We start from the raw sequence: 22,288 nt of genomic DNA, 5'->3' as shown, positions 1-22,288 counted from the left end.
TTCAGACATGTACAAGAACGAGAACTGAATCCTAGGGTAGTTTACGGCAAGCCTTTGAACAAAGCCGAAATAAAAACTTTAGGAGTTTAAGTATGTAGACTGCTCTGAGTTCCGCCTAACTAGAATTACATTTTCATACCATTTGGTATTCTTACCATATAGGGATATTGAATGATTCAATTCGTCATATAGTGGGGATTTGAATCGCCATGTAGTAAGGATTTGAATGACCATATAGTACCTGTGGCTGATTGTTTGTAGTAAGCACACAAACTACTCCTTATGACATGGTGGCGCAGAGTGAAAATGGCACACTGAAAGCTGACAATAACCCCTAAAATAGGAAAGAAGCATGAGAGCGCTATTCCATAATCTGTTCCGGTAAGGAGGTCCTTGAGAGTAAGGGCAAATAGACAGACATGATGTGGATAGCTTTGCGAATCATTAGTTAAGCATGGTATTTTCGGTCTTTCTGTTCCTAAACTTTGTCTCCTGCGCGGTTCCCTTTACTTTGGATGTTGTGAAGAAATCTGATAGCCTCCTAAGTTACTCACATAACATATCCAGCCGTGACCATAAGCAATTAAGACAGCACTTCCAGTCAGCAGTAGGCAGATGGATTAGCTCATCATGGAGTAGCACTAATGACGATAAACAGATTGCATACTAATAGTAGATGACTTGGCGGATTAGCCAAGGTGCTGTAAGAAGATAGGTTCCTACTAAGGTTGTTGGTTGACCTGCTGAGCAAGCCTACTTACTAAGCTGATGAATGCAAACCATAGAGATACTAGGTCAAATTGGTTAGGAGACATCGCTTAGGTACTGATGTTTAATGCTCATGCCCTGTGTGTTGACAGGACCTGGGCGTGTGGGCCTAGATCTAGAGAATACTTGGATTAGTATGGGTATATCTTAGCACTACTTAGGCATCCTATTATCCTAGGCACATAAGTTTATAGCTAGCTAATCTATAAGCCACCTTCATATCTCATGTATATGTTTAGGCCCCATATACTCTAGGAAGTAATAGTAAACTTCCTAAGTACTTCTCTTTAGCTGCTCTAATGCATCTCACTCTCTTATGTACCTTATGGATTTGCAAATCATCCCAGAGGGAGCAGGGAATATAGAAGTAACTCTAAAGACATGTGTCTAAGCGGGTAGATGCCTGGGTTTTGCCCTGGAGATTGGGAGCTTAATGGTTCCCTTCCAATATTACCAACTTCAATCATCAATTTGGTCATGGCTGGCAGAAATTGCAAGCTTCACGGGAAGGATCACTGAAACAGGCACACTGTTTGGTCTGATAGATATCATACATGATCAAACACACCCGAGGCGCTGAGAAACAGGACACTGGCGACGTGACTCCGGCGGGTCCAAGTAGAAAACTGCGTTCGGCATCGTGAACTTTTCCCCGAACAGCACGTGATGAAGCTGGCCGGAGGGTAAACGCCGTTGGAACTGAACAATATCTTACTGAAAGCTCCAATGAACCATCCATTTCTGACTGTGTCTGCATCTACTGCCCCGATTCATGCTTGAATTATAGGATTTCTGATAGCGCGCCCCCTATGTCTCCTAGTGATATGTCTTTCCTCCAGGAGCCCAACCTATGGCAGGGCCATGGAGACGCCGAATTCGATCTCAGGAGTAGGTAACACGGGCGCTTCTCCAGGCAAATAACAGGGTTGACAGATACAGGTGACACGATCACAAAGCCCACCCTACAAATGCTAGAAGCTATTGCCAAATGCACTTTATCCGACGACGTCTTCCAGGAGGATAAGACCACCAACTCCCTACAAGAGTACATTGCCCAGCGGACAGGGCATGAAGCCGGCCTACTTGTGATGTCTGGAACCATGGGAAACCAAGTTGCCATCCGATCGCATCTCTCCGACCCACCCTATTCCGTGCTCTGTGATCATCGAGCGCACATCCTTCAATCAGAAGCCGGTGGAGTAAGTGCCTGGACTGGTGCTACAGTAAATGGTATCATGCCCAAGAATGGACAGTACATCACCTTGGAAGAAATACAAAAACACGTTGTACTTGGGAACAACATCCATCGATGCCCCACGAAGCTAATTAGTCTGGAGAACACACTGTACGGGATGGTGATGCCTCTAGCGGAAACGAAACGCATCGTAAATTGGGCTCATGCTCAGGGAATAAAAGTCCATTTGGATGGCGCACGACTGTGGGATGCGGTGGTAACAGGAGCAGGCGGTCTATCTGAGTATGCCAGTTTGTTTGACAGCGTCAGCCTATGCTTTTCGAAAGGACTCGGCGCCCCCATTGGTAGTATTATCGTGGGATCTCAGGAGTTCATTGACAAGGCTCGTTGGTTCCGCAAATCCATTGGAGGCGGTATTCGACAGGCTGGCATCATTTCTGCCGCAGCGAGGTTTGCTGTGGATGAAGTTTTTGGATTGGATGCATGTGGGACGAGCGGAAAGCTGAAAGAAGTCCATACGAAAGCAAGTAGGGTTGCGACTATGTGGACCAAACGTGGAGGAAGGTTACTATATCCTGTTCAGACGAATATGGTATGGATCGATATAGACAGCGCTGGGCTTCAGCCGTCGGATCTTGCGAGGATTGGAAAGCGAAAAGGACTGCGTTTGGGCGAAAAGCGGATCGTGATGCATTATCGTAAGTATTCTCCCAAACACGGTTTCAATATACTCATTATTTGCAGAGACATCAGATGAAACCCTGTGCCGATTGGAGGAGGTGTTCCAAGAGGCCTTGAAGAAGACATGCTCGAGATTATAAAGCTTGACCAACGCCTATCAATTCCCAATCAGACCCACTGAGCTGACAACTGTTATGGAAGTTTTTGGTCATCTTCAGTCAACACCGTGGTGATGGATAGTAATTTAGCATCCCATGGCGGAAGTATAGTAGTCCCATGCATCCCAAGTGTCATAGTACTGTTTTGTGCTGAAAGCAATCAAAGCACTTCTTCCAGTTTTCAGATCCCCGCCTACTTGGCATCAAAATCTCCTGAAGTTGCTGAAGGACTTCCGTTTACCCTCTACAGTAGAACTTCAAATTCCGCAACTAAAGTATCTTAATCACTGCATTTTGATTTCCCTCAGAGAGTTTCAGTCTATCATTGTCGGCACCTGCTTCATAGCCTTCCTTGTCCCCGGAACCGCCGTGAGACAGGCTATATGATGATTCGAATCCCTACTATAGGGTGATTTGAATCATTCAATACACTAAGGGAAGAGAAATTGAAATCTATAATCAGTCAGGTGCTTATTCCTGGCAGAAAACCAATTTATTTCGGTTTTGTCCCAATGGCTCGCCGTAGTCGTTAAGCAGCTGCAGGCAGTCTTAGTAAAAATGATTAGTAAGTGGGTCACAGGAAGACAAACAAACACAAGTCTGGAGTCTCTGGACCTCTTGTCAGTGCTACGCACTTTTCTCTTCCAACTACCCCAGTTAAGTGGACACCTGCCTAGATCTGGACGTTGTTGTCTTTTCCAGTCAATGGTGCCCAACATGGGAATACAAGGACATATACGACACTCTTCGTGCAGCGTCTGCAGATGATGGTGATCCTGCATGCCGTGGACCTACATCATCATCGGAAATCGACGCGAGGATATCAGCTCATCCACAATGGTTAAGATCCGTCTTTGAAACTCTATGCCTGACCAACGAGAATTCAGTCAAACTTGGTCCTACAAATAGCATCGGACTTGTTTGCGGGCTCGATGCAAGTTGCTGACAGCCAAGACTTTCCGCCAGCAGCGAACCCCAGTATTTCCGCCCGCTATTCCATACTGGGACTTTGGTTCACCAGTACCATCCGGCATTGTTGGCCAAGATCAAGTGAAAAAGCAGCATAGCCACTTTATCATTGATGATAAAGCACAGTCTCCGGTTTTTGACTTCATCATCGGTGGGAATCCGTCATCTTTGCTGGCATTAACGCCTTGTCTCCGAGGCATCCGTCAGCTGCTGGGCGGAGTGTAATCGGCAGCCGGTGGCTGTGCATACACCATGTCATGGCCCCGGCCAATGAGCCAGGCCACTCACGATGTCGAATCTCCTGTTCGATTGGATTCTTTTGAGATGACGAGTCCTTATCTTGGCTTTCCCAGTACATCGATTTGACATTGGGAACCACAAAGTATCTTCGATTTATTTGGATGCCTAGCGGAGGCCACAGTGACATGCCCTATCTGCATTATTGTATGCTTCTCTAGCTTGTTCCTATTGAAGTGGCGTGCAATACATATATGGGAATGAGGTTTATCGAGAAGATGTCGTCTGGTTCCTTTCGTGAGAGGCTTCCAGGGAGGTAGCCATGAAGATTCTCAAACTCGTCAGTTTCATTGGTCTGATCGCTGCTGTGAAACGAAATGTTGCAGGTAAGGCGTGAGCACTCTGCCATGCACTATACATACTAACGTTCTTAGCACATTCGGTACAAACCTCCGCCTGGGATAGTGAAACCCGACTCGAGAATATCATTATCCATACCGCGTCTCATGGAGTTGACGCCTACTCACACTTTGATCTGTCCTTTGACCTTCCCGGGCAAGGAGCGCTGAGGCTGAACCTGGAGCCGAACCATGATATCCTCGCACAAGATTCCCGTGTCCATTACATCGGTACGGACGGCATAGTTCGCAGGACGGAAGCCGTGAATAAAGCCCAACACAAGGTGTTCAAAGGAGTCGTGTCTGCTCCGCACGTTGGTTCAGACGCAACTTGGAATCAGGTTGGCTGGGCGCGGATATATATACACCGAGATGGGGATGATCCCTTGTTTGACGGCATTTTCGGCGTGGCCGGTAAGCAGTACCAGGTGACGATAACATCAGGATCCGGGAATACCAGCGAACCGCAGATGGTTGTTCACTATCACTCTTCATATCACACATGGGACCAATTGGCACCTCGGTCGCCGCAGTCCTCGGGGAATCCCTTCATCACAGACGACGATTTACCATGCCCTAGCACCAGAAGAGTCGCCTTGGTAGGTATCGCGACTGATTGCACATACTCGGCCTCGTTCACATCCAGCGATGAGCTCCGGCGAAACATTATCAACATGGTGAATACGGCTTCAGAAGTCTACGAGCGGACCTTCAACATCTCCCTCGCGCTCCACGACCTGACCATTAGCGATCGAGATTGCCCGAGCAGTCCGTCCAGTTCAACGTCGTGGAATGCCGACTGCTCGGCAGGAGATCTAAACTGGAGACTGAGTCGATTCACCTCCTGGCGCGGTTCCCTCAACGATGACAATGCGTACTGGACGTTGATGACCGGGTGTCCGTCGGGTCAGGAGGTCGGTGTCTCTTGGCTCGGTCAATTGTGTACTGCCAACCGGGGCCGGCAAAGCGCAAGTGGTGCGAATGTGGTGGCACGCACTCGCAGTGAATGGCAGGTTTTTGCGTAAGTCTCCTTGCCTTGCACAAGCAATGCTTCAGTTGACTAAACTGCGAGTTTTGTAGCCACGAGTCAGGCCACACCTTTGGAGCCGTCCATGATTGTGATTCAACGCAGTGTGCTTCCGCCCAGAGTCAGTGCTGCCCATTGTCCTCCTCCACCTGCGACGCAAATGGCCAATACATCATGAACCCGGTCTCCTCGGCCTCGCAGACAGCATTCTCTCCATGCAGCATCCGGAATATCTGCTCGCAACTCAGTTCTGGGCGTGTCAGTACCCGCTGCCTGGTCAGCAACAGCAATATAACCACCATTACAGACGGGCAGTGCGGGAATGGCATTGTGGAAGTTGGCGAGGAATGCGACTGCGGCGCCACCTGCGATCAGAACAGTTGCTGTGATGGATCGACCTGCCGGTTGCGAGCGGGGGCTCTCTGCGACGATGCCGCGAGTCCGTGCTGTACCAACTGCCAGTTTGCTTCGGCGGATACAGTTTGTCGTCCGAGCACCGGTCCATGCGATGTTGAGGAGATGTGTACCGGCAATTCGACCATATGTCCCGCGGATCAGGTTTTGTCGGGTGGACAACGCTGCGGGGATGATGAGGGGGGATCCCGTACCCCGTCATGTTCCAACGGACAATGCAGAGGAAATGAGACCTCATGGGTGGACAGTCATCGATCACTCATCATTGGTCTCGCTGCTGGGATTGGCGGTGCGCTGGTCCTTGCCATCTTGGGTTGCATGATCTGCAGCTGTTGTCGCCGGCCGTCGAAGAAGGCATCGCCAGCTGTGCCAGTGGTATCGCAGGTCTACCCTCCGCCGCCTCCCTATCGTTACAGTTAGAATGATTTTGACGAGCTCAAGTTTTGAATGGTAGTAGATGATCTTTCTGCAGCATAGCAATCAACGAGCACAGCTACTTGGTGCTACACCCATGTCCCTTTCTCACTAGCTTTATATTGTACAGAAATTGCAAAGTCCACGAGCTCGAGTACGGCAGATCTTGATTATGCCGTTAAGATACTGTCCTGTCGTAGGTATTAATGCAGTAGTAATTGACTCGCGTCTATTTATGCATTGATAACTGGCAGATTGCGAGTCAGATATCCTCGCCACTCGGGAAGGGTACGTTTCCAAGGAGTATTCGTGGCCTTCTGCAGGTCTTCGATGGCGCTGGCGTATTTGATCAGAGTTGATTCAGCAAAGGCAGTCTGTAATATTGCGAGTCCGTACGGCATCCCTGATTCTTCATTGACACCAGCCGGGATTGTAACGACAGGATACCCCGCCTGTGCTGCAATCTGAATACTTTGGGCCACATCCGGCGGTACCAACAAGCCATCCAGAGTGCGGTTTCCGTGCTTCAACGCCGCATCGATTCCCTCTTCGCGTGTAGTACGTCTGCAGAATTCCAATGCTTGCCAGTAAGTTTCGTTCATGTCCCCTTTCGTAGCCAAAGATGCCTCAAACCCGTCTTGCCCTGAACCGAATGCCGGATGGACACCGGGGTAGCCGCCTTCCGCCCCAAAATTGGCTTTATTGTACTCGACAAAGTCTTCCAGAGATCGCATATTGGTGTTGTTCAGTTCCGAGAGATACGATTTGATGTTGTTGTAAAAGTCGACTTTGACGTAGGTGTACTCAGATTCGTTGGGATATCCACGTCTACTCCCATAGTCCCAGTCCCATCCATCCGGTGACACAATTTGACGGTAATGCGGGAACTCGGTGCCATTGATGATGGTGGCACCGGCATCCTTAATCAGATCCAAGAGCTCCATCAACTGAGATACTTGGTCTGGATCCCCTAAGCGCCACACGGATTCCCATGGAAGGCCGAACACGGCACCCTTGAGAGATGACCGATCGCTCAGGTACTGAGTATACCCGCCAAGGGGTGTCCGGCCACTCTGGGCCAAGGTATAGTTATCGCGCGTATCAACACCATGTATGGCGTCCAGGATATATGTTGCATCGCGCACCGTTTTCCCGAACACTCCCACCGTATCTTGATGCAGCGATTCAGGGATTACGCCGTCGCGTGACGTGAGGCCGACTGTAGGCTTTATACCAACAACAGCATTTCTCTGCGCTGGATTGATCACTATCCGTGATTGTCAGGAATGTTCCGAAGTAGGGAGCTCCATACGAGAAACGCACCACTGCCATCCGTCTCCGTACCGAGAGCAAAAGGCACAAGGTTGGCTCCCACAGCCACGCCTGAGCCAGAACTGCTGCCCCCAGGATTGACTGTGAGGTTATATGCACTGCGACACTGACCTCCCCGAGCAGAATAGCCTTCAGAGTAGTTGTTAGATCGCATGTCAGCCCATTCGCTCAGGGCGGCCTTCCCCAGCAACAGCGCCCCTGCTTCCCGCAACCGCCGGACAACAAACGCGTCGCGTGGCACCACGGACCCCAAGAGAGCCCAACTGCCAGCGGTGGTCTCCATGCGGTCCTTGGTCGCGATATTATCTTTGACAATGAATGGAATACCATGTAGCGGGCCACGCATTTTACCCTGAGCGCGTTCAACATCCAGGGCCTCCGCGATAGCGAACGCGTCGGGATTGTGCTGGAGGATGGCACTGTGCTTGATTCAGCAATATGAACTGTGGTCGACGCCAGACGGTAGAACAGATACTCACTTGAGGTAACTATCCGTTTGGGAGATGCGATCCAGGTAGCAATGAAGCAGTTGAAGGGTTGTCAATTTCACGGAGAATAGGTACTCCTGCAAGTCGTCGATGGTCGCTTCTTCCAACTGTATTCCATGACAAGGTCGCATTGGAAATAAAGAGGAGCCACTGGTACCAAGCAATGGAAAGTCATAGACGGATGGATTCCAATATGTCTGGATCTCCAGGAGATGGTCTTCTGCCGGCCGTGCATTCACCGGTAGAAATAAGGACAGCAAGAGGAGATGGTGGATCATGAAGGCGAATGCTTGTTACAGTATAGGTGATTTGGTCCTGGTTCAATGTTCGGACAACTAATGCTGCCCCAAGTATCTTTGTAATGCTTTTGCAGACCTGGAGCCAATCTGTATGGTGTTAAAGAGATGAAGTGGCTGCAGTGGAGAAGATTGCACAGACTAGGACCGTGTGCTAATAAATCCCTGCCCCTCATCCTGAACCTTTATCCTACAAATGCAGTCTACACTGTATTCATACCGTGTCTGAATGAATGATAATATCCGTAATCATTTAGGGGCTATATACTTGCTTAGTCGTCTACATAGGTAGCTGGTTCCAACTGTAGGTTGTTGCCCGAGTCGCCTAGAAGTTGAAAATCTCTGTCATTATAAAGCGGGCCTTTGAATGCTATTATGCAACTGCTTCTAGATGGGTACTCTCCCCGACCTACAAGCTCCATCCTTTCTGCGAAAGCCTGCTACTTGCCATCACATGGTATTGTAGCAGCCCTCCCTCCGTTGGAGCAGCGGCTCTGCTGGAAGTGCGTAGATTCAGGGGCTCTTTCCGTCTGGAAGCCCCTCATAGCAATACCATCTAGAACGGAAACAGCAACTCAGCATGCTCAGATTGTAGAAAACCTCGCAAAGAGTCATGGTGCTCGTTTCTTATCGCAGCACTGTATCTGGGCAAACTTTCTGACCACGTTGTGGAGCATTCATACTCTTTAAATACCTTGCGAGGTCCGTCACAATAGGAAATGGATTGTCCATGTCCTCTCTTGTGTTTGCTTTAATCATCGAAGCTGAATCAAAAATACATCCGGTCAGCCCTACAGTTTACAGGCTACCTCCTGTTCTGCACCCGTCTAAAGGCTGTTAGCTGACCGTTCTTACAGCCGGAGAAGGCTAAGCTGCAGGTTACACATTCTGGTGTAACCACTCAGCGTAGATTCTTCATTATTTTTGTCGTCTGCGAATTAGGATACGGACTCGGACGGATCACAGAGAGGTTTTATCGATTCAAACTCACATTATGTGCCGGATTGGGACGTTTACACCTTAGCGAGCACCCTGATATCCTGGCCACGGTGATGGGGAATGTATGTGGCCAATCACTGGTGATTCTTAATCTCCAAGTAAGCTTTACCGTCACCATGCACGTCCTCTGCAGACACTGATTGAATACACAAGATTGCCGGCGCCATCGAGGCGCTGTTGTTGGAGACGCAAATCCTCCAGCCTGAACAGGTCGAGGACCCTAAAGACGGAGAATTGCCTGATCCAACCAAGAAAGCCCGCTTTGCGAGATTGCTTGTCGAGAGCCTTGTTTGGTATTTTGTTTGGTCTTTTCTTCCTCCTACTATCTAGAAATTGGTTGGCCCCATTGCAGTCTTCGAGAATTGCCCTCGTCACAGTTTATTGGATAGTCAGCAAGTGGATCTCAAATATAGGAGACCGTGTCGCTGGTGCCACGATTGAATCACTGTTTTCAGCATGATACCAAGAAGGATTTGCTAGTTTGCTCTAACCTTTGTTCTATAATAGTTTGGCTTGACCATAAGATATGAAAGCTCATCATTGTCGCATCTAAGGTTTACCAAGAACTGTGATAATGGCCTGATATGATAATAGGTTCAATTCGCCTGGCACTATATCAACTGTTTGCTTTACTTTCTTCGTAATAGAAATTCAGGCAGTACAACTAACATGGATTAAAAGTTCATTTCTTTTCCCCTCTTCTTCTATTCTAAACAGAACTATATGGCCGATTAGTACTCTGTATACTCTTGCTCATCCCTGAATTACAGATGTTCCTCTTCCGCAGAAGTAGCCTTCAGTAATCTGCTGAGCAGCTGCGCCGGCTTTCCCCACCTCTGTAACAGCCCAATTTGGATAGTTTCAGGCCAGACTGTTAAGGCAAATGAGCCGGATTATCCGAAACGCTGGCCCCCTTACTGAACATGATAGGTGGAGACGATTTTCGTAGTGGTCCATCATGAGACTGCCTGAGTTGTCGCGTTCTTCAACCCTGTCTTCCGATTGACCGGAATATCCTCAGCACGAACCTTTTTAATCTATCTCGGATCCTGCAGGTTCCCCAGGTTGATGGCGTTTCCTTGGCACGGGGTAATTTCTGCAGCAATCATGCTTGGTGCTTTTATTCCTTTCGTGTCTGCAACTCCGGTATATGAACAGAAAATGGCTCCTCTTTCTTTTCAACTTTCGCAGATCATACCGTCAATATGAAGCTGTCTGCACCTCTTCTCGTCAGTTTAGCAGCTTTCTCACAAGCTGTCACGGCGCTGGTCGCATTTCCTGGCGCTGAAGGTTTTGGCGCCGATGCGATCGGCGGCCGCAAAGGCCAAGTCTATGTCGTTACCAACCTGAATGATTCCGGAACAGGTTCGCTACGAGATGCTGTTTCTGCGACTGATCGCATCGTTGTCTTTGCAGTCGGAGGCGTGATTAAGATCTCCGAGCGAATCGTGGTTTCGAAGCGTGTGACCATACTGGGGCAGACCGCGCCTGGAGACGGCATCACAGTCTATGGAAATGGCTGGTCTTTTTCTAATGCGGATGATGCCATTGTGCGATATATTCGGATGTATGTCTACCCTTTCTCCGCCGACCATTTACTTACTGACATGTTCTAGTCGCATGGGTAAGGGCGGCTCCTCAGGCAAGGACGCCATGGGCATCGCCGAAGGAAATAGGATGATCTTCGACCACGTTTCAGTGTCGTGGGGACGCGACGAGACATTCTCCATCAATGGAGATGCTAGCAACATCACGGTGCAAAACAGCATCATTGCACAAGGTCTGGAGACCCATTCCTGCGGAGGATTGATTCAGACCGACGGTGGTGTGTCGTTGTTCCGCAACCTGTACATCGATAACAAGACGCGCAATCCCAAGGTCAAGGGCGTGAACGAGTTTACGAACAATGTCGTGTACAACTGGGGCGGTGGCGGTGGATACATCGCTGGAGATTCTGATGGTCAATCTTGTATGTCCCTCTGCCTTCTGTGTTGGCATCAGCTAATTGGTAGACGCCAATATCATTGGCAATTACTTTATCAGTGGCCCTTCGACATCGGTGACGGCGTTTACTCGTGGCAATGCAAACTTCCACGGATACGTCGACAACAACTACTATGACCCTGATAAGGATGGGCAACTGGACGGCTCTGAACTCGGCGTGTCGTCGTCGAACTACGGCGGCATGGCAATTGTGTCGTCTAAATACAACTATCCAGCGGTGGCCTACACCATGAGCCCAGCTGAGGCCGTGACCTACGTGACCAAATGTGAGTTTCTCCTCGTCCAAGGGAGCATCAGCTAACTGAACTCGACAGATGCCGGAGCATCCAAGGTTAGGGATAGTGTCGACACGCAGCTGATCGCGCAAGTACAGTCCTGGGGCACAAAGGGTGCTCTGATCTCCGATGAAGCGACTATGGGAGGGCCAGGTACTCTGAATGGAGGCACTCCTGCGAAGGATACTGATGGGGATGGAATCCCTGATGAAGCGGAGAAGCAGCTGGGAACAGATCCCAACACCAACGATTCTATGAAACTGCATAGTAGTGGCTATACCTATCTGGAGGTGTGGGCCAACTCGTTGGTTCCGTCCACCTACCATTGACCTGTCATTACTGAAGTCCGTGCATTCTGAGTATATATGCTAAATTTGCCCTTTTTCCACGATCCTTGCAAAATACGATCACAAGATTATGTAGATCATCAATGTAACATAGATATTAGCCTAATCATGTCGGTACTGAAACCTTGTATAGGCTCATCGGCTGAGCGGAAGAATGCCTCTCGAGCATATAAACCGCAGGATAACTGAGGTTATCGAGAAGGTCACCAGCACAGCACGACAACAATGATGCTCCTTTACCCTGTCCTGCTTTCCCTCATCTCCAGTGGAGGTAAGTCACCTTTCTTTCTTTGGTTGCTGTACTGACCATCCAGCCCTGGCTGCCACCTGCCCGAGTCTCCCTTCATCACCCCAGCTCCAGTCCATCACCACACTCCCTGACCCCTTCTCTTGGTATCCACTGCAGCAGACCGGTCGTGTCACCACTCTCTCCGACTGGCAATGCCGCCAGAGCCACATTAGCACCCTCCTCCAGCAGCTCGAACTCGGCACCAAGCCTCCTGCCCCCTCCAGCGCAACCTCCACCTTCAGCCAAAACAAACTCACCATCACCGCCTCCAATGCCGGAAAAACCATCTCCTTCACAGCAACCATCACCTACCCCTCCTCAGGAGAAGGACCCTACCCCGCGATGATCGCCTACGGAGGGTTGAGCATCCCTCTCCCACCGGGAGTCGCAACCATCACCTTCGACAACAGCCAGATCGCGCAGCAAAACGACCAAAGCAGCCGCGGCAAGGGCCTCTTCTACACTCTGTACGGCGCTAACCACCCCGCCGGCGCAATGATGGCCTGGGCTTGGGCCACATCACTCATCATCGACTGTCTCGAAGCCACCCCCGCCGCGAGAATTAACACCTCCCGAATCGGCGTGACGGGATGCTCACGGAACGGCAAGGGCGCACTAGTCGCTGGCGCCTTCGATTCGCGGATTGCACTCACCGTCCCGCAGGAGTCCGGCACGGGGGGGTCAGGATGCTGGCGGCTGGCGGCGGCGTCTGAAGGCGCGCCGCAGAATGTCCAGACGGCGGGGGAGATTGTGCAGGAGAATGTCTGGTTCTCGACTGCGTTCAATGCCTACGCGAATAATGTGGACCGTCTCCCGTTCGACCATCATATGCTGGCTGGGTTGATTGCTCCGCGCGGTCTGCTGTCCATCGACAATGCGGGGTATCAGTGGCTAGGCCCGTGGTCGTCGCTGGGGTGTATGGCGACGGCGAGGCTGGTCTGGCAGGCGATGGGGGTGCCGGATCGTATGGGGTACTCGATGTCGACGAACCATCCGCACTGCTCGTTTCCGGATCAGCAGCGGGGGGATTTGTTTGCGTTTATTAATCGGTTTCTGCTGGGGATGGAGGTCAATACCACGGTGCAGAAGAATTATGCGGGGATTGCGTTTGATAGCAAGCCGTGGGTGAACTGGCAAGTTCCCACTTTGACTTGATTGTTCAACGATTCAGTCTCTGTTCCTTGTTTTGGTTCCTTTCTATGCGAACGTGCTTTAAGTTATCAGTTGTCTATAGCTCGACTATCATGTTTTTCTAGCTAATGATTCTTGTGTTCGGTTGCCCTGGCCGGAACTCAGACATCTTAGGTTTCCTATGACCCCCAGGCCTGAGGACAGGCCCTAGTTAAGGGGAAGGTGGTGTTATAGGGCCCGTGAGAGGCTGGACGTACTGTATAGTATAGTGTAGAAATACATAGATACTAAATAGCTAGAGTTATCAATGGACTATAGTAGCTAGCTTTATAGTATAGCTAGAGTAATAACAGTCTTACTTCAGGAAGAAGGGATATGGATCCACCTGCGCAGATAAATCTATATTATTATCCGCCCTGAGCTCCTTACAGAAGACCCCTTGGGCTGCTCCCACCTCGGGATGGATGTTGATAAAGACGGCGACGTTTATAAGCTATCCAGCTCTGAGTCCAGGAGAAATCGCAGAAGCGTTGAATATTTTTCCTGCTGGATGCGGGAAAAGCTTGAGAAGAAATTAGAGGGAATTGACACGAGGAATGTTGCAGATATAGAGCAACTTATGCGTCCTGGGGAAGATCTTATGCCGAAATTCGAAGATCTAGACATCCATCACCACGTTCACTGACGCAATAAACGCAGGGCTAGCTATCAAGCAATCAGATCGTTCGATCATCGATTAAAGATCAGATATGCATCATCGGATCGGTTCCTGTTTGTAGGTGCAGATGAACGCATCAAGAAATCTACTCCTTACGTCACCATTGCCTCGGCCTGGTCGGCCGAATTTGTCAACAGTCTAGACGCCGTGTATAAGATAAGCCAGAGTCAAGGATGACATCCAATCTCTCACGAGCGCTGAATACTATAAAATGCATCGAGGACTGAGTTTGCTTCGGCGACAATTTGGTATTATTCGCGCAACTCACTCTGGCCTAAACCCAGTGCCCATTCCATCTAGCATCTACTGCAAGAAGTACCCTCACCAAGGCTTCCACCACAGCGTCGGAAAAATGTCCAATTTTGACAAATTCAACGGCAATACGGCTGATAAGCCACCCAAGAACGGAATGGTCTATCTTCCTGGTGTGATGTCGCCCAATCGGAAGTTTGGGGTGTTCCGCAAGGTTCTACATACAGGCTTGTACTCCCAATTTGTTGCTATGGAAGTACCAGTGAAGGGAGAGATCGGGGATGAGGTCCGTCTTTGCATTCAATCTTTGATGGCTCGGTGAAATCTAATGACCATTAGATCCACACTGTCGATCAGACGCTCATCTTCACACACGGCAGGGGAAAGGCCATCGTCGCTGGAAAGGAGCAGGAGATCAAGGAGGGCGATGTGGTCATCGTTCCCGCCGGTACCCAGCATCAATTCCTTAACATCGGCGATGTCCCCTTGGAAGTGGTGACAATCTATGCGCCTGCCGAGCATTATCCGAGTACTATGCATCAAACAAAGGCAGAAGGAGATGCACAGGAAGAAAAGGGCGAGGATGAGGCCCCGGAATGGAGTCAGCGAGGCAAGGCCGAAAATGAGAAGCTGGGGCTGGTGAAGGGGGAATGAGTGTCTATAGAACTACCTCGGGCACGTGTCGCCTGTAGTCTCGTCTTCGTGTTCCAGGCGGCAACTTATTTAATGATGTCTGATCAATTGTTTATTTATTGCATGTGTCAATTTAATGCATTCTAGGAGTAAAGTTAACCAAGATCTCGTATTCTTGCTCTCGAGAGACGGCATCCTGGATGAACACTTCCTCATAGTTGAGAGGACGCAACTAAGATATATTAGTTTGACTTCTGCAAGACTGCCGACTGCGCTTACATCAAACTTCAAGATGATCAGGGCAGCAGCTCGCTTCAATTCTAGCCAAGCCGCTCGAGCTTTTGCAGAATTTGGCATATTCGGTCGCAGAAACAACAATGCTTCCATCTGTTTCCGTTGCCATTGATCCAAGTCTGCCTGTAGCCATCTTTGAGGCCGAAAATCAGAGACGTCTTCTCCGAAGATGGTACGATTATTTCTTAAAGCCTCTGAATGAAACTGAACGACCGTTCCTTCAGGAAGATAATGTCCCAAGACTGCTAGACCACCCGCAGGGACATCTCTTAGATAATCAAATCTCAAGGCAAGTCGCATCGATTCCTTTATGACAGCATCCAGGAATGATAGGGCGTGTAACTCAGTCTCTTGCTGAAGAATATCGGATAAAGTCAGGTTGCGAAATGCGTTGTCTACCTCGTGCTGGAGCTGAGACATAGCCGTAGGGCACTTTAACAAATGGCGAAACACTGAAACAAATGCGGCAACCATGCAGTCCGCTCCTTTTACAATCAGAGAGGCGTACGGACCACCATATTCACGGGTTTCTGCCTGCAAAAATGTTTTTCTGCCCGTCTCCGGCAAGACCTCGAAGATAGACGCATCGTCCCACCGGGAATGGGTGACTGCGCAGGAAACCCATCTTAGGCTCTTGTTGCGTTTCCGCTTTAGCTTAGCAACTGGATTCTTGAACATAATATGGTCCAGGGATGTTGTAAATCGGCATCTATCCATTTGGTTTGACCCAGTACGCATGGGTGCTGCTCGGTCATCCTCAAGGTCGCCCACAAACATGCGTCCAACAATGTCCGTCGCGAAATCTCGGAACACAGTCAGTTTCATGGTACGTTGTTTTCGGATGGCTTTGAGAAAGTCGAGAACCAGGTCCTTTTTATCATTATGTTGAGGTCCATCGTCTGTCTGTTCGTCTAGGTAAACACGATGATTGCTTTTGAGCTGAGAATTGACAGTCGCTCCTTCTGGTTCATCCACATAGCTATCAAGAAACGACTTCTAAATCTCAGCTTGTAATCCATCTGCTTGAAAAGGAAGTGATGAATACCTTCGACCTTTGTGGACAGGCGGCATCCAGCCAGAAAATGTTGGAGGGGTCAGTGACGCTGACCGTCTTCGGCCCTATGCGAACCACCTCGCCATATTTGCGATGAAGACGCTGCAAACGATAAGCATATCGTGGTGACGACTTGAGACACTGCGACCAAATATCAGATAGACCTGCAAGCAACGGGCCGGGGATTGTGTTTAGCCGCGTATAGTTCCACAGGATGCCGCCGAATACGCAGAGAAGCAATAGTAAAGCCGCAAACACAGCCATTTATCTGGGACATATTTCGAAATGGAGCTTGAATTATGCCTGTGAACTTTGTTCTCCTTCGAAGAAATCAGTAGAGAACCGGCTTTGGAGGTCGAAGAAACAACTCACCATGACAGCACACTACATCCCCTTTTTTAACCGCGATGTCCCGAACCGAGAAAAAGAACCGGGGAAAGGCCAGTCGCTCACTTTTTTCCCCAGGCGACCAGTCTCAATTACTGAAATTCCTGAAGCCTTGAAGGTCCCCAGCAGCACTGGTAAGCCTAGGTACTGCGTAATTGGTCAGGTTTTCCTTTTGGTCTTATCTGATTGTTCAGTGGGTTAAGTCATGTCCATCTCAAGGCTCAACTGGATTGGTTGCGCCCCATTCTCCATCGGGCCGACGGCTTATCAACTACCAGCTGCGTGACACCACAAAGCAGCCATCAGGTTAATCCGGGGAATCTGGAGAAGATCTCATTGATTCATGAGAAAAAGAAAATATCTGCAAGGTTTGCCAAATACGAGCAGAATCTCAGCCACAAGGTCAGCAGTGTAAGTGTCCAACGAGATAAAACTGTTGAAAAGAGCCGATCCGGAGAAGGGAGCATCGTGGGGTCGTTAGACGGTGTTCGGCAAACATCGCATAGTCGTCGTCAACCTCAGTCGCATAGATAATCAAGTCCTTGAGCTCACTTACTGGGCTGTTGATGCCCCGTGCTGGGAAGGAAAGGACAATCGAACAGGATCAAGTCTATTGGAAGCCAGTTTTTCCGATCTCCCAACGGCAGGAGGCAGTCAGTATAATTATGTTCTGTCTTTGACCGCCACCAATACTTCCCCATGGCGCACGGCAAAGCTCGAAGCGGATTGCAGAACCGATCAATAGACAGGTCGGGAAATACGCGTTCCGTTATAGCGTGCGTGATGATCACCAGACGGTCTGCAGAGACCTGCTGACGACTATGGCAGATGCAATCGATGTCGGGGCAGAAAGACCCGATGCGCTGGCACCCCACCGTATCCCTGTGCTGCATGTGAGGATGCGGGACAAATATGTGTGTATTCTGAAGCTGAGAAACGTGTGTCGGTATCTGAAAGGTGAGCCAAACTACGCGGACCAGGAGATGAGCGGAGATATAAAGGAGCAATCAGCTGGAAGGCGCAAGGTGCTAACCGCAGTGGTACTGAAACAGCTACCTGCGTCAGCTTCAATCGCAAGCTAGAGCTGCAAGGCAAGGATCGGACCACAGTCTTCCCCCTCTGTCATCGCACTCCACACCAAGCCAGCCCACTCCCTATAGCAACGCGAGTGAGAGCACTCCGCCTAGTCGAGATGACTGGTGGTATAATGGAACGGATAATCTTTTCTTAAACCGATCCGGAGAACATCGTATGTCCAATAGATTGCATCATCCACGATATCAGCTAACCACTCTCAGACTATGTTGGCCCTGCTGCGGCGGTCGCGCTAGCCAAGCGACTGCATCCTTCATCATCCAATCTCGCATGGGACGTACGCCCTCTGTACGATGATCCTCTGTCTCTGCACCGTTCCGTCAATCGGACTCTCCCGCAGATGCCACCATTCGAATTCGCGAAGCGATTGTTCTGGGTGCAGTATGCCTACATTGGAACTATCTTTTCCCTGATACAGCCTGAGGACTTCGAAGAACGACTCAATGCCGTCTATCATCACCCTCCTGACTTCTCGAACCGAGAGTCATGTCTCGTTTATTGCCAAGTCCTGCTTGTCATTGCCTACGGGCTGATGTATTCAGTGAACCAGTGGTCAGGAGACGATGGCCCACCTGGCTTCAAGTACTTTAAGCATGCCTTGCGTTTTCTGCCAGACATTCATGAGGAAGGCTCGATATTCTTTGTCGAGGTCCTGTGCTATGTCGCTTATTACATGCAGAATCTGAACCGGCGGGATGCTGCTTTTCTATACGTAAGCATCCATTTTATAATGACCTTTGATGGCCCGCTGACATGAATTGCAGATTGGCCTCGCGCTTCGCATGGCTATCTCTTTAGGGCTTCACCAGGAGGTATCGCATCCGGATGTCAGTGATGCAGATCGCTATCGACGACGACGAGCCTGGTGGTCTGTGTACAGTCTAGACAGGTACTGCGACATGCATCTTCTCGGAACGGCATGCTAACATGGTGCAGGTTACTTTCTGTCAAGTCCGGGAATCCAATCACTATCCAGGATGAAGATATTGGGACATTGTGGCCGATACCTGAAGTATGACTCCTCAAACTTTATTCTTTAAGTTGTTTTGTTTTTCATCATTCAATCAATCACTCTTTGCTAATTATTGGCAGGGCGGTTCTGCATCAGCTCCGTGGCCGTCCGTCGTTCTCACTCATTACACCAGACTGTCTCGCATTCTAGGCAGAATTGGAGAAGGCGAGTTCCTCAAACTAGACTCTTCAATACCATGCTGACATGCGATATAGAGATCTACCGCAAGAAACCACGATCCGGGTCTAATCTGCTGGCATCCGTACAGAGCATTACAAATGACCTCTCTGACTGGCTCCGACAAGTGCCAGATCGCTTACGCATTGATTTTACAACACTAGATACGCATATCAATCGCGAATCAGTCTCCATATTTCTTCACTTTTATTCGTGCATCAACATGACTGCCAGACCTCTGGTGTTCTATGTAATCCAGAGACGCCTGGACGCAGAGACTGGAGGGCCTGCCGCAAATGACTGGAAAGAAGGCTTGTCGCAAAATACAGTTGCCGTCATTGAGAGCTGCATCACCGCAGCTCGAGCCACGACGCTCATCATGGATGCTGCAGCCAGGCATAATCTAGTCGGTACGTTCTATCTTCCTTCTCGACCCGAACTTGATGCTCATTGTGAACCATAGCAACCTACGGCTACTTGGATGGCGAATACATCTTCTCTGCCGCTCTACTGCTGGTCATGGTCAATGCGGCCTTTCCGCACAATGAGACAAATGCCAGAACAATGGATATGGCACTGAATCTGTTGCGTAGTATGGCTGATCGCGGGAATACCTACCTGGGGTCTCGCCACTCCTTGCTGCTAGAACTTCAGGCCTCCATTGGATCCAACCAAGTGGCTCAGGGACGGGTTGATTTCAATGCTCCCGTGACACCTACCAGCAGTCAGCAGCGTAGTCCCCCTCAGACCATCGGTATAGGGGAAGATACAAGGGTCGGTCCCTCAGACTGGCCATCCCAGCAGCATATCACCTTCAATCTTGATATCAATGACGACCCAGGATTGTGGGAAGAGGTCCTTGGTCAGATCGATATTGATATGGACACTGACTGGATTGAGAATACTCTAAGAAGGCAAGAGTGATCAATCGTTCGGCAACTAGGACTGCTCTATCGAGATATCGCGCAATAAATATTCGGCGATTTTGGTGATGGCTCTTTCAAATATACGTATCAAGTCTTGGCATAGGATCAGCCCCCAACACAGCACAAATAAGTGGAGATCGTTGATAAGTACCTTACCAGTACTCCGTACTAATGCAAAATATCAGCGCACTGTGCACTGGTTCCTGACCTATCCTATCTAATCATAGTACTAGTGCACAAAAGTCATTAGGGTGTTTACGGATTAGTGTTTATAATGATCAACAACACGAGTCGATACCCACATGGCTAGCCATCAAGATACTGAGGACTAGTTTAGCCTACTTGCATTCAAGCGATAATTTCTCTGTCTGATGAGGTTACTGCTATCGTAGTACTATTATCTCATGTCATTCCTGCACTAACAGGCTCATGCTTCTGATCCTTCATATCCTCGTTTCTGCTAACTGGGGGATTCTAGGTGTAATTCCTAGTGGGCCCTGGGGGAAAGCTAAGCCCGTTCCCATTTAGCTTATGGGGATCTTCAGTACTAGTCATCTAGTTAGTCAGGAGCTTAAGAGCTAGACATGCACATCCTGCGCAACCCGACTGCAGGTACAAAAAGGGGCCCAGTAGCGCGTGGGACCATGGGTCTTTTTCGCAATGCCGTGCAGTACGACTTTGACTCCGGCCTTGCATCATGGGCAATACCACCAGTATTGCCGCTGGGCGTGACTGTTTACTATCCGCCGTTGGAGGGAATCATGCTCATGTCGCTTTCCAAGATCAGCTGTTGTACCAGGCTACCGCAGTCGAGCCATACAACTTGAATATCCCGGTCACTCCGGCGGCAGTCACATATCCTCAATCAGCGGATGAGATAGCTGCGGTGGTGAAATGCGCCGCTGAATATGGCTACAAGGTGCAGGCTCGCAGTGGAGGACACAGTTTCGGCAATTATGGTATGTATGACATGAGTGATTACAATAGTAGTTTTCAGCCTCCGACATCAAGTCCGCTAACTCGTCTCTGTTCTAGGCCTTGGAGGAGAAGACGGGGCCATCGTGGTCGAAATGAAGCACTTCAACCAATTCTCCATGGATGAGTCGACCTATACCGCGACCATCGGACCCGGAATCACGCTAGGCGACCTCGACACCGGGCTGTACAATGCGGGCCATCGAGCAATGGCGCACGGTATCTGTCCGACCATTCGGACAGGCGGCCACCTGACAATGGGCGGATTGGGTCCGACGGCGCGCCAGTGGGGTCTGGCGCTGGACCACGTTGAGGAAGTCGAGGTCGTGCTAGCAAACTCGAGTATTGTGCGTGCGTCGGATACTCAGAACCAGGATATTTTCTTCGCCGTCAAAGGTGCTGCTGCCAGCTTTGGGATAGTCACGGAATTCAAAGTGCGCACAGAAGAGGCGCCCGGCTTAGCCGTCCAATATTCGTTTACGTTCAATCTGGGGACCGCTGCTGAGAAGGCAAAGCTCGTCAAAGATTGGCAGGCATTCATAGCTCAGGAAGACCTCACCTGGAAGTTCTACTCCAACATGAACATCTTTGACGGCCAGATCATACTCGAAGGTATTTACTTTGGCTCGAAAGAGGAGTACGACGCCTTGGGCCTGGAGGAAAGGTTTCCGACCAGCGAGCCCGGCACTGTGCTAGTTCTGACGGATTGGTTGGGAATGGTCGGTCACGGACTGGAAGATGTCATTCTAAGACTGGTTGGAAACACCCCGACCTGGTTTTATGCCAAGTCCCTAGGATTTGCACCTCGCGCACTGATCCCTGATTCCGCAATTGACGACTTCTTCAGTTATATCCACGAGAACAACCCCGGAACCGTGTCCTGGTTTGTTACCCTCAGCCTGGAGGGTGGAGCTATCAACAAGGTGCCTGAAGATGCCACAGCATACGGCCACCGCGATGTGCTTTTCTGGGTTCAAATCTTCATGATTAACCCGCTTGGTCCAGTCTCGCAGACCACATATGGTTTCGCGGATGGTCTGTACGATGTTCTGGCTAAGGCAGTGCCAGAGAGCGCAGGTCACGCATATCTTGGATGTCCCGATCCCAGAATGCCCAACGCCCAGCAGGCGTACTGGCGTAGCAACCTTCCAAGATTGGAAGAGCTGAAGGGTGAATTGGATCCAAAAGACATCTTCCACAATCCACAGGGCGTTATGGTTGTCTCCTGAGATGGCACAGGTTGCATTTTGTATAGTGTTATATGCTTCATACCAGTGTGGGCGCCAGTTGATGGTCCCCCTCTTCTTACAGCACGTCCTGGGTCCTATCCTTCCCACTAGGTC

General features: G+C 49.8%; 9 protein-coding genes across 9 annotated transcripts, besides 1 other annotated feature; 7 read left to right on the top strand and 2 right to left on the bottom strand.

Annotated features, from left to right (window-relative positions):
• Positions 1-186: 186 nt before the first annotated feature.
• Positions 187-240: a microsatellite.
• Positions 241-1,577: 1,337 nt separating this feature from the next.
• On the top strand, positions 1,578-2,784 carry NFIA_060300 (threonine aldolase family protein; the record flags this gene model as incomplete). Its single annotated transcript, XM_001258570.1, has 3 exons — positions 1,578-1,656; positions 1,708-2,661; positions 2,708-2,784. 3 exons carry the CDS (start codon positions 1,578-1,580, stop codon positions 2,782-2,784), a joined length of 1,110 nt encoding a protein of 369 aa, XP_001258571.1.
• A 1,546-nt stretch (positions 2,785-4,330) lies between these two features.
• On the top strand, positions 4,331-6,267 carry admA (ADAM family of metalloprotease ADM-A; the record flags this gene model as incomplete). The annotated part of the gene is made up of 3 exons (XM_001258569.1): positions 4,331-4,394; positions 4,443-5,427; positions 5,487-6,267. The coding sequence occupies 3 exons, from the start codon at positions 4,331-4,333 to the stop codon at positions 6,265-6,267; spliced, it is 1,830 nt and encodes a 609-aa protein (XP_001258570.1).
• A 227-nt stretch (positions 6,268-6,494) lies between these two features.
• Positions 6,495-8,212, bottom strand: NFIA_060280 (amidase family protein; the record flags this gene model as incomplete). Its single annotated transcript, XM_001258568.1, has 3 exons — positions 6,495-7,528; positions 7,585-8,012; positions 8,073-8,212. The coding sequence occupies 3 exons, from the start codon at positions 8,210-8,212 to the stop codon at positions 6,495-6,497; spliced, it is 1,602 nt and encodes a 533-aa protein (XP_001258569.1).
• Positions 8,213-10,581: 2,369 nt separating this feature from the next.
• On the top strand, positions 10,582-11,984 carry plyC (polysaccharide lyase family 1 protein; the record flags this gene model as incomplete). The annotated part of the gene is made up of 4 exons (XM_001258567.1): positions 10,582-10,943; positions 10,993-11,345; positions 11,389-11,646; positions 11,695-11,984. 4 exons carry the CDS (start codon positions 10,582-10,584, stop codon positions 11,982-11,984), a joined length of 1,263 nt encoding a protein of 420 aa, XP_001258568.1.
• A 243-nt stretch (positions 11,985-12,227) lies between these two features.
• On the top strand, positions 12,228-13,446 carry NFIA_060260 (putative extracelular cellulose binding protein (Cip2); the record flags this gene model as incomplete). The annotated part of the gene is made up of 2 exons (XM_001258566.1): positions 12,228-12,273; positions 12,317-13,446. 2 exons carry the CDS (start codon positions 12,228-12,230, stop codon positions 13,444-13,446), a joined length of 1,176 nt encoding a protein of 391 aa, XP_001258567.1.
• Positions 13,447-14,351: 905 nt separating this feature from the next.
• NFIA_060250 (cupin domain-containing protein) lies at positions 14,352-15,046 on the top strand (the record flags this gene model as incomplete). The annotated part of the gene is made up of 2 exons (XM_001258565.1): positions 14,352-14,678; positions 14,732-15,046. 2 exons carry the CDS (start codon positions 14,352-14,354, stop codon positions 15,044-15,046), a joined length of 642 nt encoding a protein of 213 aa, XP_001258566.1.
• A 112-nt stretch (positions 15,047-15,158) lies between these two features.
• On the bottom strand, positions 15,159-16,637 carry NFIA_060240 (putative cytochrome P450 monooxygenase; the record flags this gene model as incomplete). Its single annotated transcript, XM_001258564.1, has 3 exons — positions 15,159-15,257; positions 15,305-16,298; positions 16,372-16,637. The coding sequence occupies 3 exons, from the start codon at positions 16,635-16,637 to the stop codon at positions 15,159-15,161; spliced, it is 1,359 nt and encodes a 452-aa protein (XP_001258565.1).
• A 944-nt stretch (positions 16,638-17,581) lies between these two features.
• On the top strand, positions 17,582-19,968 carry NFIA_060230 (transcription factor domain-containing protein; the record flags this gene model as incomplete). Its single annotated transcript, XM_001258563.1, has 8 exons — positions 17,582-17,785; positions 17,826-18,009; positions 18,059-18,567; positions 18,620-18,744; positions 18,792-18,867; positions 18,948-19,032; positions 19,083-19,454; positions 19,508-19,968. The coding sequence occupies 8 exons, from the start codon at positions 17,582-17,584 to the stop codon at positions 19,966-19,968; spliced, it is 2,016 nt and encodes a 671-aa protein (XP_001258564.1).
• Positions 19,969-20,667: 699 nt separating this feature from the next.
• NFIA_060220 (FAD-binding oxidoreductase) lies at positions 20,668-22,174 on the top strand (the record flags this gene model as incomplete). The annotated part of the gene is made up of 2 exons (XM_001258562.1): positions 20,668-20,929; positions 21,006-22,174. The coding sequence occupies 2 exons, from the start codon at positions 20,668-20,670 to the stop codon at positions 22,172-22,174; spliced, it is 1,431 nt and encodes a 476-aa protein (XP_001258563.1).
• Positions 22,175-22,288: the final 114 nt, after the last annotated feature.

This window comes from Aspergillus fischeri, genomic scaffold (genome assembly GCF_000149645.3).
Source record: "Aspergillus fischeri NRRL 181 1099437636266 genomic scaffold, whole genome shotgun sequence".
Taxonomy (NCBI): domain Eukaryota; kingdom Fungi; phylum Ascomycota; class Eurotiomycetes; order Eurotiales; family Aspergillaceae; genus Aspergillus; species Aspergillus fischeri.
This window is presented reverse-complemented; position numbering and strand designations above follow the sequence as displayed.